The sequence below is a fragment of the Pinus tabuliformis genome, chromosome 3_2 (genome assembly GCF_031772625.1).
Source record: "Pinus tabuliformis cultivar Carrire ecotype Pingquan chromosome 3_2, CPIR1, whole genome shotgun sequence".
Classification (NCBI taxonomy): domain Eukaryota; kingdom Viridiplantae; phylum Streptophyta; class Pinopsida; order Pinales; family Pinaceae; genus Pinus; species Pinus tabuliformis.
In genome coordinates, this window is record NC_142302.1 from 779,907,488 (window position 1) to 779,926,425 (window position 18,938).

The 18,938-nt window shown below is 41.9% G+C and overlaps 1 protein-coding gene across 1 annotated transcript; it reads left to right on the top strand.

The window, feature by feature from the left end:
* The first annotated feature begins 12,131 nt into the window (after positions 1 to 12,131).
* LOC149182940 (uncharacterized) lies at positions 12,132 to 13,610 on the top strand. Its single transcript, XM_089414735.1, has one exon. The coding sequence runs from the start codon at positions 12,132 to 12,134 to the stop codon at positions 13,608 to 13,610; it is 1,479 nt and encodes a 492-aa protein (XP_089270861.1).
* Positions 13,611 to 18,938: the final 5,328 nt, after the last annotated feature.

An 18,938-nucleotide genomic window follows, 5' to 3' on the forward strand; every position in this document is an offset into this window, starting at 1 on the left:
TGGGGGTTGCCATTAATGTGATGACCAGGGATACCATGCTTAAACTTAATCTTCAGGGTTCCTTGAGGAAGACCTCGACAGTACTGCAATTAGCAGATCGCTCCACCGTGACTCCCGAAGGGATTGTGGAGGATGTCTTGGTATCTATTGACTCTTGGGAATACCCTGCAGACTTCCTGGTTCTGCAACCAAAGGCAAAGCTTACTAGATATCCTCTCATTTTGGGAAGGCCTTGGTTAGCTACTGCAGATGCTTACATAAGTTGTCGTGCAGGAAACATGACCATCAAAAATGGTCCCATGTCCAAGTAGCTAGTCCTATACCCTCCTGCCCAACCCTCCTTAGAGCATGACTTACCACTCTGGTTGGAAGAAGGGGAAGAAGACGAGGTGTACTCAGCACCTCTGTGCACCTTAGATACCACTAGAAGAGACCCCCCAACCGAGGATGACTTGATCGAGACCTTGATCCAGAATCCACCTTCCAGTGCACTACCCTTAGAGAAATTGGTGGAGGATGCCCAAGCCAGCACCTTAGTGGATCTTTGTACAACCAACCCTGTTACTCCCAGAGTCAAGAATGTGGAGTTCGGCCCTGAGAAAGCATTGAAGATCAGCTCCTCCCTATCTCCTTCCCAGGAAAAGGAGCTGTGTAGTCTGTTGGCCAATCACTTAGATGCTTTTGCTTGGAGCTATAAGGAAATGAAAGGAGTCCATCCTTCGGTCTGTACCCATCATATATACATCAAAGAGGATTGTAAACCGGTTAGGCAACCTCAGAGGAGAATGAATCCAGCCCTTAAGGACATTGTCAAGGAAGAATTGCAAAAACTGTTGGATGCCGGGTTCATCTACCCCATCTCAGATAGTGAATGGGTGTCCCCTCTAGTGTTGGTTCCCAAGAAAAATGGGAAATGGAGAATCTGTGTGGACTACCGAGAACTGAAAAAAGCTACCAAGAAGGACCATTCCCCTCTACCTTTCATAGATCAAGTGTTGTATGGACTGGCAAGAAAGAGGTTCTTCTCTTTCCTGGATGGGTTTAGCGGGTACAACCAAATCCAAATCAGCCCGGAAGACCAAGATAAGACCACCTTCACTTGTCCTTGGGGTACCTTTGCCTACCGAGTCCTTCCCTTTGGGCTATGCAATGCTCCTGCTACCTTCCAGAGAGCTGTCTTGAGCATCTTCTTAGAGCTGGTCCATGATGCGGTAGAAATATATATGGATGACTTTACTCCTTATGGGGCCAACCTCCAGGAAGCATTGTCCAACCTGGGAAAAGTCCTAACCAAATGCACCGAGATGAACTTGTCCCTTAGTCCTGAAAAATGTGAATTCCTAATGACTGAAGGGACCGTGCTAGGCCATACCATTTCTTGCCAAGGGTTGCAGGTGGATCCTAACAAAATTTCTCTCATCAAGAGGGTTCCACCTCCTCAAAAGGTAAGGGATGTCCGGAGTTTCTTGGGATTAGCAGGATACTACCGGATATTCATTAAAGATTTCCGCAAGCTAGCCTCGCCATTGTTTGGCCTGTTGGCAAAAGATGTGGAGTTTAATTGGACTGACGATTGTCAGAGGGCTTTAAATGAATTGAAGGACAAGTTGGTGTCAGCCCCAATCCTGAGAGGTCCAAACTGGGCCCTACCTTTCCACATCCACACTGATGCCTCGAACAAAGCCATAGGTGCAGCTTTAGGACAAGTTGAGCAAAAACTTCTATATGCCATTTACTTTGTTAGCAAAAACTTGTCCAAAGCTGAGCTGAATTACACTGTAACCGAGAAAGAATTCTTGGCTGTGGTCCATGCATTGAACAAGTTCCGACATTATATTACTGGTTACCAGACCTTTGTACATACTGACCATGCTGCTATTAGATATTTAATGAATAAACCAGATGTGAATGCTCGTATTATTAGATAGTTACTTTTATTGCAGCAGTTGGATTTGACCATTGTTGACAAACCAGGTAGAGAAAATGTTGTTGCTGAATTTTTATCTAGATTGGATTTGTCTGCAGATGAGGATGGAACAGTGGATGACCAGATGCCCGATGAACATCTGTTTGCTATTTCAGTACTCTCTCCATGGTTTGCTGATATAGCAAACTATCTTGTTTCAGCACAGTTCCCTCCACACCTATCTTCCAGAGAGAAGAGCAGAATCATCAGAAAAAGTGCCTCATTTACTTGGATCGGGGGCAATCTGTTCAAGCTTGGCCCCGATCAGATCTTAAGGCGTTGTGTAAGGGAGGAGGAAGTCTTTGATATCCTCCTCACTTGTCATGATGGGCCTTGTGGGGGACATTTTGCAGCAAAGAGAACTGCCTTCAAAATCCTGCAGGCAGGCTACTATTGGCCCACACTTCATCAAGATGTCAGAAGATATGTCAGTCAGTGTGACCAATGCCAAAGAATGGGGAAACCGACCCAAAGGGATGAGATGCCTCTCCAACCTCAAGTGACTCTTGAGCCATTTGAGAAGTGGGGCATGGACTTTGTGGGCCCAATCAACCCCTCTTCGAGGCAAAGGACTTACATCATTGTGTGTACTGACTATTTGACAAAGTGGGCAGAGACCAAAGCAATCAAAGCAGCAACAGAAGAAAAGGTGGCCGAGTTCCTAAGAGAAAACATCTTCTATAAGTTTGGCTATCCAAGAGAGCTGGTCACCGATCAAGGGAGCCAGTTCACCTCCAACCTGGTTGAAGATCTACTAGCTCATCACAAGATCAAGCATAGGAATTCCACCCCTTATCACCATCAAGCAAATGGGCAGGTGGAAGTCACCAATAGAGCATTAGAAGGGATCTTGACTAAGGTGGTGAGCAGCAGCAGAAAGGACTGGGCAGATCGCCTGGTTGAAGCCACATGGGCTTACAACACCACTTGGAAGACGACCACCGGCTTCACACCGTATGAGCTGGTCTATGGGAAGAAAGCTTTGTTGTCCATTGAGTTTGAATACAACACTTTGAGGATGGCAGCTCAGCTGGACCTAGATCTCAGCCATGCACAACAAGAAAGGCTACTGCAGCTGAATGGCCTGGATGAGCACCGAATGCAGGCCCTCCTTCACTCAGAAGTGGTTCAACTTCAGAGAAAGGTGTGGCATGACCAACATCTCCATGACAAGCAATTTCAGCTGGGAGATTGGGCTTTGTTGTATGACTCCAGACACAAAGATTTCAAGGGGAAGCTGAGAACCAGATGGCTAGGACCATATGCAGTGGAAAAATGCCATGAAAATGGATCTGTCCTCATTCGAACCATTGATGAGGAAGCCATTCCCATGCTTGTTAATGGGCATCGATTGAAGATCTATAGGAGACCTCTCTCAAGACAAGAGTTCATCAAAACTATGGAGAAATCTGTATTGGTCCTAGAGAGGGGTTCTGCCTCTGCTTCTGGCATACCCTGAGTATATATATATATATATATATATATATATATATATATATATATATATAATATAAATAATAATAATAATAATAATAATAGATCCTTGGGTGAAAACCTCTCTGAGGCGCCCAAGGCAGGTGGTAGGGGTGAAAACCTCATTGAGGCGCCCCTATTGTCTTTCAAAAAAAAAAGAGAAAAAAGGTTTGAAAAAGATCCTTGAGTGAAAACCTCTCTGAGGCGCTCAGGGCAGATGGCACGGGTGAAAACCTCTTTGAGGCGCCCTTGTTATCTTTCAAAAAAAAAGAAAAAATAAAAAAAGAAAAAACAATAAGCAAAGTATGGTAAAATTGCATGCAGGTTGCAGATGTTCTATGGAGGAGAGGAAGCCCTTCAACTCAAAGCCAAGGGTCCTTATCATGCTGTCAAGAGACCTCACCAGCACCTCCTCCAAGGGTACCCATGCTTTTTCAAGGTATGTGCAATTTTATCATGGTTTGAGTCTTCTACAGGAAGATGCAGTCTTTCTACAGGAAGATGCAGTCTTTCTACAGGAAGACGCAGATTTTCTACAGGAAAGTGCAGACTTTCTACAGGAAGCCCGAACTTTTTACAGGAAGCTCTGTGTTCTACAGGAAACTTCCTGTAGAAGTTTGGGATGGCCCAGAATTCATCTTAAAAGGAGATTTAGCGACTATGGATTGGTTTGGATGCATGCAAGCCTCTGTTGGCACCCTTGCACATTGCTGTCACCTTGCTCCACCATCCTTGTCGACATGCAACCAAGTCCCCTGCACCAACAAAGCAGATCGATGAGTTCTCACGGGAAACGCCATTTTCGAAGATAAACAAATGCTGAGATCTCATACCACAGGCATCAGAAGCTCCGGGAACGTGATTGAAAGGCCAGATCCTCTGTCATGCAGCATGCACCCAAGGAGGAAGAACTGTTACGAGACACCTCGCGGGAATCCTGTAACAGTTCAACCTACTAGAGTGGATACCATTCACAGCACCGCCATCTGCAATGAAACGCGGGCGCATGCAACCCAAGCATCCACTCCATCGTCGGCAGCCTGTAACCACGAGCCTCCGGGTCTGTGTAAGTTCGCATGCAGCAGGTAGATCCACTCACCATCGTCCAAAGACTGGAAAAATTGTGTGCAGCCACGCAGGTAAGTGTCTCGACCCTTCCTTCCATCAAATCGCATGAATTTTACTTTGAATTGTTTGCATGGCGTAAAATTGAATGGTTGAGCGGCCGTATGGCCAGTCGACTGGCCACGTCGGCTAGTTATGGTGTAATTGGATGATTGGGTGGTGGCCACGACAAAGAGAATGAGCGGCACGCACGTGAGAACACTCCCGTCGGAAGCCAGAGTTTAACAGGAAAAGGCGGCGGCAGATCTGTGGGAATGGATGCGGCAGCAAGTGAATACGCAGGCGAATGATGGATGACATCACCCAACGGTCCGACGGGGACAGCTCACCCCATGCGCCACGGATTGCGCCGATTCAAAATCTAATCGGCTAGATCATGCGCATGCATTTATCAACCACCACTTCAAACTCGGGTGGCTATTCTGATCTCCTCTGCACTTTGATACGCCGAGCTGTTGGCTACCAGAACGCCGGTGAAGCACACCTCGAGCGCGGGCCAACTATAGTCCTCCCCAAAAATTGCGCACTGCTCCTACAGGAACACAGTTTCTACAGGAACGTAGTTCTACAGGAACGCAGTCTCTACAGGAACGCAGTCTTCTACAGGGAAGCGGGTGCCTCACGAAAAAAGGTGGCCAATTAAAGAGGTAACCCTGAACTCCTCATGCAACTGGTTAGTAAGAGTGGCAAGACCATCGTCCACAGTCTGGTCATAAAGATATTGGTGAAATTGTTGTTTGCTGTGCCTATGCTGTCGTTCTACAGGATGTCAGTATAAGTAGACTGTGTTGAATTTTGTGGATTATGTGCATGCTCTGTCTTAATAGACCAAATCTCTTTCGCATTTGCCACCTTTAATTAAAACAACCGTGTTCATCATGCCAGGTGGGTTTATAAGACGGGAACCCACTGATTCAACCAAATTAAGGGAAAACCCGGCAGTGGTAGAGCTCTTCACCAAAGCACAATGGATGTCTTTTTGTGATAAGCTGCAGGGTTACGATGATGAAGTGGCCGAAAAATTCTTGCAGGCTCTGAAGCCTAAATCCCAGACACTGGCCACAGTGAACTTCAAAGGTCTAAGCCTCAAGCTCACCCAGCAACATATCAGCCAGATCATAGAACTTCCTATGGGTTTGCTATGGGATAAGGAAGAAAGAAAGCTGAGCCAACAGGAAAAGAAAGAATTCTTTCCACCTGAGGAAGAATTCTCGGAGGACAAAAATGGGGTGCGAAGAACGAGCCTGTTGCCACCATGGAATGAAGTCAGTTTGCAAATCATGAAATATATCACATGTGAAGGCCGTTTTAGCATCGTGTATGCATATCACTTTCGGCTGCTCACTGAATTGAGGCACCGAATTGATCTTCCTGTAGAACAAAAACTGAGCATCCCTTATTACCTACTGCAATCTCTAATGGAGTGTGCCACAAAGCTGAAAGAGGGCATACCAGATCAGATAGCCCACCATGGGTTGATCAAGCTTCTTGTGGAGGATGCGCTGCACTCATATAAGGTCCCCCTCTCATGGGAATCCTTCCGGAATTTGACAAAAGATGGAGACATTAAAATGTTGATCGAAGAAACGGGTTCCTCCAGCGGTGAGGAACAAGAAGCAGTGGCCGAGGGACAGAGAGAAGAAGGCCAGAAGACCCCGACCACAGTACAGAAGAAAGAACAAAGGAAGAAGCATGAGGAAAAGGAGGACAAAGAAAAAGGTGGCACACCTATCTTGTCAGCAAGAGAAAAGAGGATGAAGAGCAGAATGGACAAAGCTGAGGTGGTCCACGTCAGCCCAAGTACCTCAACAGCACCTGCAACCAAAGCAAAAAGCAAAACTCAGGCAGGCAAGCAAGCAGAGGTGGAGACACCTGTGTCTACAGGGAAGCAGAAACAGGCTTCTACAGGAAGCCCGAGAATCATTGGGAAACAGGCTTCTACAGGAAGCCCGAAGACAGAGACAAGGGCTTCTACAGGAAGCCCGAAATTGGAAAAAGGGGCTTCTACAGGAAGCCCGAAAGTCATTGAGAGACAGGCTCCTACAGGAAGCCTGAAGACAGAGAAAGGGTCTTCTACAGGAAGCCCGAAGATTACTAAAGCCGGGTCTTCTACAAGAAGCCCAAAATCGGGAAAGAAAGAATCTTCTACAGGAGCCCCGGAAGTGGGCAAAGCAGGGTCTTCTACAGGAAGCCCAAAATCGGGGAAGAAAGAATCTTCTACAGGAGGCCCGGAAGTGGGCAAAGCAGGGTCTTCTACAGGAAGCCCGAAATCTGAAAAGGAGGGGCCCTCTACAAGGAGCTCTGAGAGAGCAAAACGCAAGAAAGAGAAGGCTGGTATTCTCGAAAAGGAGGCAGCAGCGGCGCTGGCCGCCCTCAGTACACCTCCAAAGCTGAAGGAGAAGAGAGAGAGGGAGACCCCTCTACCATCTGAAGCCAGGAGAAGCAAGAGGATAAACACGGGCAAGCCACAGCCTCCACCCAGCAGCCAAACCATTTTAGGGGATGTCCCTACTTCACCCAGTGCAAGAACCCCCTCTAAAACATCAGCCACCCCCGAGAAGGGAAGCCCAAAAATAACTTCCTGGACACGAAAAATAGACTAGTCGCCTTCCGAAGCCCGGCTCAAGGAAATAGGAAAGGGGGAAGAAGCACCACCTTCGTCACCACCAGGGGCAGAAAAGGCAGGGCCGCCAAAAACAGGAAAGGAAGAAGCGCCACCCTCGGCAGAAAAGGCAGGGCCGCCAAAAACAGGAAAGGAAGAAGCGCCACCCTCGGCAGAAAAGGCAGGGCCACCAAAAACAGGAAATGAAAAGCATGCTCCGGGCTCTAGTTCTCGGCCAAAGACGAGGAGCCAGAGCAAAGTTGCTCAAGGATGAGCAAATAGTTTAGCTGGGGGGTGATGATGAGCCCCAATTTTTGGTACAATTTGGGCTCATTTGGCCTACTTGCTCTGCTCAAACCATTCATTTTTATTGCTTATGCATTCATTTCTTGGTTTATTCGTGTTGTTTGTAGGAAGAAGGGTATGCATTCTATCTACGTGACTAATACATGATGATTTCAGGTTTTGGCATTAAAAGGGAGCAAAGACCACGAGAAAGGAGACAAGGAGACAGTAAGGTGGCACTGCTAGTTTTTAGGAGAGGATGTCCACGGTCTTGGGGACCTTCCTCGTGATTCCCACCGTAGCTCCGAGCTCCAATCAATCTCCCCACCGAGCTTAGAGGTAGCCAACTGTTCTACAGGAACAACAGTTACAACTGTCCTACAGGATCAGCAGTTTAACCTTCAGTTGGACAGCCGAGCTCCACAAATCAAGGAAACCTGTTGGACTATCATTTTGCATAAATACTGAGGCCGTAGCCTTGGATAGGAGCTTTTTGAACTTTTGTATTGCTCTTGTAATTTGGAAGTACGAGCTACAGCTCGGTGTTGGTTCTTTTTGTAAGCCAGTTTTGGCATGACATCAGATTTTGATCTCATTCTGAGTTTCTAAGGGAGCTATAGCTCTCAGGTTAGGGCCCAACCTGAGAGCAATAGATCTCCTCGGTGTTGTAATGTTACTTGCATTTCGTTCCAGCACTTCGTTCCTTTACTTTGACATGCAATTCGAATTTACAGTATGCTAATTTAGTCTTTTTCATGAGATTGAATAGGATTAGTTTATGGTGAATTCGCTTCCAGTTGCTTAGGTTAGAAGAGGATCGTTATAATTTATTGGAGCTCCAGAAAAAGGAGAGCTCACTGCCATCTCTGCTTAGGGATTGGGGTGCAGTCCATATCAACCACCAAAAAGAAACGCAGTTCTTCTCACTTCCATGCAAGCTGCAACATAGACATTTTCGTTGAAGATCCATCCATGCACTTTTGATATTGAACCATACTTCTACATTCTTCATTCCATGCATTGTTTCTTTTCTTGGTTTTACATTACTGTTCATAGGTTTAATGGCACAGGTATCATAGGTTAATGAATTCTCATTTTGGTGCATAAGTCATTTGTTTCATTTACACTGCTCCATATCATTCCACTTCCTTTTTCTTCTTCTTAACCTCTCCTCAAGCCACCTACTCGGCCTCTGTCCAGCTCGTTTACCCTCCAATTCATCCACTGCCACGTAGCTTCATCTTTTTGACCTTTTGTTAATCCCATCCTTCCAGCCATCAACCCACTGCATGCACTCTTCCTCCATCTGACTTCTCTGCTCCTGAGCCATCACCAGTTCCATCTCCATCTCACCTATCCTCCCACACCACTCCAACACTTCACCATCTCCCAAAACTTCCACGGTCAAACATCCTGTAGAATTGCACAGACTTCCTGTAGAATCCCTGAGTTTCCTGTAGGATCCCCTACAGACTTCCTGTAGAAGCCTGCAAACTCGGTTGCTGAGCATCCGAACGTGGTAGACTTCTGTGGACTGATGCTAGAGACCCTCAGGGACCTCCCCTAGCCATCCTGACCTTGCCCATGCTTTCCTTCCATTCAAACCGCTCCTGCACAACCAAACCCTAATCAAAAGCATCATCACAATAAATCCAACCACTTAATGAAAAAATACAAAAACATGTCTTTTCAGATGCAAGTAGCTTAGATGCATGTATTTCAGCTCACTGCAAGTAATGGCATTCGTGGTAGTAGCTTCATTCACAGTTTTGCATTGTAAGGGCCTAGCTAGTCAAATTAGGGTTTACTAGGGTTTTCATGCTTTGTTGGCTTTCAGTTTCTTTTTGCAAATAGACTAGTCTCCTTTGAGTTAGCTTTCGTCCATCATTCATAAAGCTTCTTCTATGAGCATATAGAAGTTGGCTTCAGCCCTAGCGGACTTGTGCCAGCTGACCAAGTGACAACTGCGACAAGAGCTAGTACTTGTGCATACAGCACCGTCACTTCCAAGTTTGTACGAACTACCGGGTTGATAAAATTAGAGATAGGAAGCTCCAGGAGTTGTAGCATTATTGCTACAATACTGGAGCCCACCAAAAAGCTGATGTAATACTCCTTCAGGAGACCCTGGGGAAAGGGGAGGACGTTGTATCAATGCTCAAAGGCCTTCTACCAGGCTGGGATTTCTTAGCTCTGGATGCTGATGGCCATTCCAGTGGCATGGCTATAGGGATCAGAGAAGGCAGAATCAAGGTACGGAATCAATGGGGAATGAAGCAGGTGATGGGGATTGAGTGTCAATCTACGAAGTTTGATTTCTCTTTTACTATTATTAATATATACGGGCCATGTCAGGGAAGGATACCCTTCTGGAATAGGTTGGTGGAGAGCTCGCTCGTGAAAAATAATCTTGTGGTGATGGGAGGAGATCTAAATTTCTCTTTAGGAAGAGCAGAGACTTGGGGGCCAAATGCTAGAGAGGATCCGCAATCGGAGTTCTTCATGAATCTCTTAGCCTCAAACAATCTAATAGAAGCAAATCTCATCAAGCTGAAACCTACCTGGCAGAATAAAAGAGTAGGGGAAGCTAGGGTGGCTAAGCGATTAGACCGCTTCTTAATCAATGAGGATTTGGCTGCAGCTATTCCTCTTTTCAGGCAATGGGTAGAGGAAGGAGGCCCCTCGGATCACTTTCCGATTTTCATTGAGCTCTCCAAAGGTCCCTCAAAGCCTCCTGCTCCCTTCAAATTCAATGCATCCTGGCTTCAAGATGAATCCTTCAACAAGTTATTCAATGAAACTTGGATTCACCCGGTCAGAGGATCTCAAGAGCAGAAAGGTTTCTTATTTATGGAAAACCTCAAAAGATTGAAAAAGGCAACAATCTCTTGGGCAAAGGACAGGAAACAAAATCAGGATGAGGCTTTATCCAGGATTACCGAGGAACTCCAAAGGCTTGAAAGTATAGAGGCGGACAGCTATGCGACCCTAGAATCTAAGGAGAAAATTGTAGGCCTGGAGAAGGTCAAGAATCAAATTCTGCTGGCTAAGGAGGAAGAATGGCGACTTAAAAGCAGAGCAATATGGCTCAAAGCAGGGGATGAAAATACAAGCTTTTTTCATAACTATGCTAAAGGGAGGAAGAGCGCCAATACCATATGGAGTCTAAAAGCTGAAGATGGTAGGGAAGCCAAGACTTTCGAAGCTCTCTCATCCCTTGGGGTAAATCATTTCCAATCCCTTTTCAAAGACCCTGGTGAGATCACCATTGCAGAAGTCATCCAAACAGCGCAGTGTTTTCACAGGTATGTGGAGGAGGAAGAAGCAGACCAGCTAATGGATCCTGTCACCAAGGAGGAGGTGGAAAGTTTTATAAAGTCTATGGCAAAAGAGAAAAGTCCTGGCCCGGATGGTTGGTCAGTAGAACTTTTCCTACATTTTTTTGAGCAAATAGGGGAAGAAATCACAGAAGTTGTAGAGGAGTCTAGATTGAAGGGAGAAATATACAGTCCCTTCAATGCAACTTTCATTGCCCTCATTCCCAAAAAGGAAGCTCCAGAACCCTTTAAAGACTTCAGACCTATTTCTTTATGCAACAACATTTACAAGATAATCGCAAAAGTTATAGCTCTCAGGATCAAACCAATTCTATCAAGGCATATCTCTCCTGAACAATTCGGGTTCTTGGATGGAAGACAAATCCATGAGGAAATCGGGGTGGCTCAGGAGGTCCTTCACAGTGTTAAGTTGAAAAATAAGAAGGGAGCAGTGATTAAAATTGACCTCTCAAAGGCCTATGACAGGATAAACTGGACATACATTCGTATGCTCCTTACGCACCTTGGTTTCAAAGTGGATTTCATCAGATGGATCATGGGGTGCATAACAGATGTTAGTTATGCTATTCTCATCAACGGTGCTGCCACCTCGTTTTTCAAAGGACAGAGCGGGCTGAGGCAAGGTTGCCCTCTTTCTCCCCTGCTTTTCCTTCTAGTGGCAGAAGGCCTGAGCCAGTTGATTCATAAAAGCAAAAGGGAAGGTAAGATAATTGGTATTGAGGCAGCAATAAACTTGTTCATATCTCACCTACTTTTTGTAGATGATATCCTGATTTTTTCTAATGGATCCCTCAATGAACTGAAGGAGCTAAAATCCATTTTTGACCTCTTTATGAAAGCTACCGGAATGCAGATCAATCCCAGGAAATCTCAAATCATTGAAGAAGGCCTAAGTAGATCTGAAAAGGAGCAGTTCAGCTCTTTCTTTCCATATGAAGTAAGCATCATGGGCGCTCCATTTAAATACCTGGGGTTCTGGCTAAAGCCAAATGATGATAGGAAGGAGGATTGGTCCTGGCTAATCGCTAAGATTGAAGCAAGAATCAGTCACTAGAGCTTCAAATGGCTATCCAGAGCAGGGAGATTGACCTTAATAAAATCTGTGCTTCTAGCCATCCCAGTGTACTGGGCAGCCCTAATATGGGTTCCAAAAGGAGTACTGGAGAAAATCAGGACAATATGCAGCAGATTTCTATGGGCACGGACTAAGGAATCCTCGGTACTCCCTTGGGTCACATGGGAGAAAGTGGCGAGGCCGAAGGAGTGGGGTGGCTGGGGGATTAAAAGCCTCCCAGATTTCAGATTTTCATTAGCTGCTAAATCGGGTTGGCGCCTTATAAAGATGGAAAATCTCTGGACAAGAACGGTAAAAAGAAAATACATTGATCCAACCCCCCTGGAAGACTGGATCAGGGACCCAATTAAGACCCAAAAGAATGTTTCTGCTATTTGGAAAGCCACTTTGGAGTCTTTTAAGGTGATTGAGCAAGGTTTAGCCTGGAAGATCGGGAATGGTGAAAAGGTAAAGATCGGGAAGGACCCCTGTGTCGGATGCAATGGCAACTATGCCCTCTCCCCCGATCTGATTCAGCAGTTGGAAGGGAAGGATCTCCGCTTCCTCAGCCAAGTGGAGAAACCGGGTTTCTCTTCCATATGGGGGCAAGCATGGAAGAATGGAGAAGAGTTGGAATTGGAGCAAAGATGGTGGAATGAATGGAATGTTTTCACTCAGGAACTCCTCAGGTCAAATGTAAGGTTGAGCGACAGGCAAGATGAGCTATTTTGGGCCCATGCAGAATCAGGGGAATATGCCCCAAAGCACGGGTATAATCTCCTTATGTCAAGGAAAGGATGGGGAGATCCGGAGTGGTGGGCGAAGCAGCTGTGGAAACTCAAGTGCCCTCCAAAATCAAAAATCCTCTTTTGGTGCATTTTAAGGGGCAAAATCCCAACTTGGGATAATCTGCAGTCCAGATTCATGCACGGGCCTGGAAGATGTACCTTATGCAAAGCAGAAGCAGAATCTGTTAACCACCTTTTTCTCAAATGCCCAGAATCACTAAAGGTATGGTGTGAGATTGGAAACATCCTGAACAAAAAGCTCGTCTGGGAAGGCATCAATATTCAAGAAGCCTGGCAGAAGTGGTGGAATGAGCATGCGAATGGGAACCTACGCAACCTGCCCCTAATCATCAGTTGGGGGATTTGGATAGCTAGAAACAGGAGCATCTTTCAAGATAAAGATAGTCCTGTAGCTATCACTGCCATTCAGGGAGCAACCATCTTCTCAAGCCTTCCCGATCCTAAGGACTCTCCTTCCCAAAGAATTGCCCCTAAAGTTCAGATCTTAGAAGGAGTCCCTTGGGCTTTCTTCGATGGTGCATCACAAAACAACTTAGCAGGAGCAGGACTTGTCATTCATATATCCCCATCTCACTCTCTGAAAGCTTCTTTGGGGCTAGGAACAGGCTCCAATAATTATGCAGAATTGAACGCCCTAAAACTCCTTCTATGCTGGCTCATCCATAGGCACACCCTCACTATTCAAATCTTTGTGGATTCTCAAAACGTGATCAGATGGGTGAATGGTCACAGTACATGCAGGAATCAGGTCTTAAAACAAATTTTGGGGGAAGTTCAAAGACTGAAATCAAATTTTAACAGTTTTTCCATTTATCACATTTTCAGGGAAAGAAATGCCATGGTAGATCAGCTCTCTAAAGATGGTCTTCAACAGGATTTGGGCAGCTGGAAAATAGAAGAAGACGAACAAGGCCAAATCAGAAGATCGGACCAACAACCTTATCTCCATCCTCTCTGATATATTTGGCAGGAACCTCTGTTTATTATGCTTATTTTCAATAATTTTTTGTATTGCATTAAACATTACAGCTATGACAATGCGGCCATATTATCTTTTCATGTACAGCGATGGGTTGTTTTCCCCACTCCTGAGGAGACCCGATTTATGTTTTCTGCTTTTTCATCATGAACAATACATAGTTGCAGCTATGTGTATTGGCTTTTAAAGGCCACTCGACAGCGCATACCAGGAACAGTGACATCACCTGAAGGGAGCTGTCTACAGACATAAAGGAAGAAATTTTTGAAACTCAGTTTTGATAGAGCTCAGTATGAGCGGTGATGCCACAGCATATGCAATGTAAACTTTTTATATACTTAATAAAAAGTTTCGTTTTTTCCTTTGGAAAAAAATTCTAAATATTTATTATTTTGTTTTGATTAAATATTTTTTTAACTATTAAAAAATTCAACTAGAATAAATAAATTTGAATAAAATATTTTAAATATTAAAATATATTTAATTTTAATTTACATTTACATAAATAAATTTTCCTATAAAAAAATCAATATAAATATATATAATATAAATACATTGTATTTATATTAAGTTATAATATGTTTCAAATTTTATATATTGATTTTAGTCTATATTAAAGTCAATAAAAATTTATATGCGTTGAATTATGAGTTTTAGATCACAAAAGGATGGTCTAAAGAAATTAAATGTCATATTAGAGTTAAGAAAATGTGTTCCCTATTCCCTATTTTTTTTGGCATTTACATTTATAAGTTAGAAGAGTGCTTGGAAATTATGAGATGCAATGGCCCCGAGTTCATTAGTAAGGTCATTACTCTTCTCCTTTATGTTGACGATATCGTTCTTCTAGCTAGAAGCCATGATGGTCTCGACAAACAGCTTAAGATCCTCCATGATTACTACTTGAAGATGGGTTTGATAGTTAATACTGACAAAACAAAAGTCATGATAATTAAATCTATAAAGATCAATCATGGTAATTTCATCTATGATAACAATTACTTAGAGGAGGTTTCTTCATACAAATATTTAGGTATTGACATTCATTTGAGGTTGGAAAACTTATTATGAGCTTAAAAACAATTGTAATTGAATTGATCTTTGGATTTGAAGTAAAAAAGGTTCTTCTTTGAGATTTTGGCCACCCTTATTATTTTATATGGATGTGAAATTTGGGGTTGTAGTATATCTAGAAAGTCATGGAGGAAGATCGAGATGATTCAAAAGAAATTTGTAACCTACAACCTCAATATTAAAGGAAATATTCTGTAGCCCCAGGAGTTAGCTCAATCGGTCAAATTCCCGAAAGCTCTTGGGATCAGGTCAGTAAATAGGCTGAGGGGTGTGATCCCCTTCGATTGGGATCCACCCTATTTTTGAACCATGGACGTAGTAGCTACCCAGTGACCATGGGTATCCATGAAGCACACGTGAAAAGAAAAAGGAAATATTCTTTATCATATCCTCTTGATCAAAGATAGTCTTTCACCGTTAAAAACATGACTATGTTTAGGTATTTTATGTATAAGAATAAGCTTTACAACACGGAAGCCAAGAGGTTTCGCAAAATCACTTCTAATTCTAGCTAAGATCCCCACCTATGTCCCAAGCATGGATGTTAAAAGGCTACCGAGTCTTGGTTCGACCACTATTGGGGGTTAATGGAGAGGTCATCTTGGGGAATAAGGGTAGTATTAAAAATTCTATTACCTCCAAATTTAATGATAAATTGCGGCATGATCAAGAGCTATAGGGAAAAATGAAGCTAAGGTATTATAAGGAGGTGATCAACCCCACCATTTCTAACTAATATTATCTTTTTGTCTTTACCAATAGGAGAAGAAAATGAACATTGCAAAGATAAGAAATAATTCTCATGAACTTCAAAGTGAAACGAGACATTGATATATTCCCAAAACACCCTCGGACGAAACAATCTATCACCTCTGCCATACTAAGAGGGTCGAAGATGAAAAACACTTTCTCTTAGATTATCTGGCTCTTACTCACATCGATTCTCATTTCCAAAACATTTGCCACAGTGTCAACTTTATTGACTTGTTAAGTCAACAAAACCGTAGTGATCTTAGAGCACTTCTTTCCCTTCTTTTTGATCATAGAAATAAAATATTTAAGAGTAGCAATTAACGTCTTACTTTCTTAAGGTCAGATAGACAACATTGGTCTTAATAAACACATCCATTCTCATTTCCAAAACATTTTCCACACTATCAACTTTCTTGACTTGTTAAGTCAACAAAACTATAGTGATCTTGGAGCACTTTTTTCTTTCTATTTTTAACATAAAAATAAAATATTAAAGAGTAACAATTAATCTTTTATTTTCTCAAGATCGGATAGACAACATTAATCTTAATAAACATTAGTCACCATCATTATAAAATAATTATCAAAATATTCACAATCCAAAAAATACTACAATATAAATAAATTATTTAATTATTTTAAATTTTAGTAAATGACAAACCCATAAATCTCCCCAAAGGTCGGGACGAGGATAATCTGTTGTTTTAGATATATACTTATGTGTCATTGAATGCGGGGATTAATTTTAAAATGTATTGTAATTTAAAGAGAAAATGGTCGTCTGTTGCACCTACCAGTCACCAGGCTCACCCTAAGTCCACAAAAAATTAACATATAAAAGGTCGACCTATTCTGTGAAGATGCCCTCATTCTCCAACATAAACATTGTCCAAAGGATCATATAATTTGCTTGCACCATTGGTGCATATTAACATTTTAACGTCAACATGTAAAATCAATTCTTCACCATTTTCAGACGCTTATATTAATAATACAAAATTATATTTGGAATAGTTTAATCGGTGATCTCATGTGAAATCTATGAAAATTGAGAGATCCAAACACCTAATTCTCTCAAAATTTTGTTGCATGTCACGCTTCACCTAAATAATAAACAACATCATGAGAAAGCAAGTTGAATGCAATTTGGCAGAATAATTGCAATGCCATCGAGCTGATGGCAGGCATTGGCAGTGTTGTAATCCCCGGGTGGAGGGTAACAATTATTGCGAACATCATTGTGACATGTTGCGAACATATTCTTCCAAGAGAATGCACATTAGGAAGGACATGTCTGTTATCACAATACTGCGACTTGCTTTCCATTTTTTTCGCTTGCTAATAGTCTCTCTCATCTCAACAAACTGAGGTAACTAATAAAAATTTAAATTAAGTTTACCGAATTAATATTAGACATATTTAGCATATTTAAAATGATCAAAATAATTAGATGTTAAAAAAATTTTGTACAACCGCACACAACTGAAACCAACGTAGATCCATCTTAAAATTGGATCTATCAAGCACCGAGAGGGATCAAATCTCTCGAGGTGCAAACCTTTCCTCAAGTTTTGCACCTCGAGAGATTTGATCCCTCTCGATGTTTGATAGATCGGGTTTTAAGATGGATCTAGGCTGGTAAATAATATTTTAGAGGTTATTAAGATAATTAATTGTATAACAATTTGAATAATTTAAATAGGGATAGATATATTAAAATGAGTGAGGATTGGATTCTTTTACATAACCAAAAAAGAAATCAACAAAATTTTATAATTAACTAGTGTAGCTATATAAATCAAATGGCTAGTAAATGCTCACAAATATCAAAACATTTATTTTATGATACATCTAATATTTCCAAGATTAAAAAAATCATAAAAATTAAGTAAATTAAACTTTAAAAAGCTATAAAAATTAGTCATTGAGATGTTCCCGAGGTATTGGAAAATAGCTTTAATACTCTAGGTCTCTCCGCAAATTTAGTATGGGAATGGACCTAATTTGTATTGTCACTTGCATGGAATGGCATGAGAGTGAGAAGAGACTCAAACACGCTCATGTGGAAAATAAACAAAGAGTGTATGAACTTCTTCTTCTTTCATGGAGCCAAAATTCATGTTAGGGTTGTATGCGGAGCGGGAGCTACATTTGACCCAAAAAATCATCACACATTCCTTCTTAGCCCGGGGCTAGGACCTAGATCTAATAATAAAGAAGAATTAATTGGATTTTGGCTTCTCCACGACTTTGGAATGTTCAAAAAGGTGAAGTGCTTACAAATATTTGACAATTATCGAATGGTTATTGTTTGGTTCTTTGGGATTGATACATTACACACTTGGCCTTAAATCCTTAGCAAAAAAAATTTTGTCAATTACAGGAACTTTTTGAGGAGTTGGAGGTATCACAGATCCACACAGAAAACAATGTTCGTGGATAGAAAATAAAAGGAATCATTACTCTAGCGTATAGCAAATTTAGTGATTAAAAAAAATATGTTGATGTCCTTAGGGTGAATACCAAGAACATTTTATGAAGAAGTTGTTTGTAATCATTGAGACCTTGCATGTTTTTTTATGTTTCATTGTTTTATGTTTTGTATTGGTAGAATGTCATAGCTCTTAACAGACATGTCCAGGTTGTAATTGAAGAATAATTCATATACTTTGATCTCAATGAAATACAAGCATGTTGTTTTTTTCCATGGGGAAAAAATTAAATTATAACTTTAATTTAAGTTATTCTTAATAATAATTATAAAAGAATTAATATGTGAGATATGTAACAAGTTTCTAACTATGGAGACTCACTTTCACTTTATTCTAAGCCTGTAAATAGGATTTGTTACAATATTGTGGCTTACTAATACCACATGCTAGAAAAACCATAATTCATTTCCATTTAAGATGTTTTTTAACTAATCAATTTAATTAAAAGGATTGGGCATTATTAATTTTAAAATAAATCTTTGGCTTTGATTTGTAACTATTACTAAAAATATTTTAAAACATTATGTCGATCACTACCATTCACATGAGGTGGCGGGAGGGCAAGGGATTCTCATTAATCCCGAAGGAGTCATTAAATATAGTTATGCTTGGGGGCTAGGACAAAAGGCCAATAACAAATCAGAGGCTTATGGAATGTTACTAAGACTAATCCTAGCACATAGAAATGGGATAAAGAAGATTCAGGTGTTAGGAGACTTTCTGATAGCTATAAGGCATGATTAATACTTCAAAGGCTAAGATCTCTACACTAAATCAAATCATAATGAGAGCCCAAAACTTGATCCCTGTTTTCGACTCAGTGACCATTTATCATGCCTTGAGGGGAAATAATCATGATGTTGACAGACAAACCAATAAGGCAAGCCATCTGGAGGAGGAAAAATGTGTCATCAACGATGTCGTGAGCACGAAAAAAATACCTTAATAAATTGAAGAGTGTCATGTGTAGGCCAGAAATAAAGCCTCA

Excerpts from the sequence above, each read along its gene's own strand:
- LOC149182940 (XM_089414735.1), top strand. The coding sequence starts at position 12,132 with ATGGAAAATCTCTGGACAAGAACGGTAAAAAGAAAATACATTGATCCA.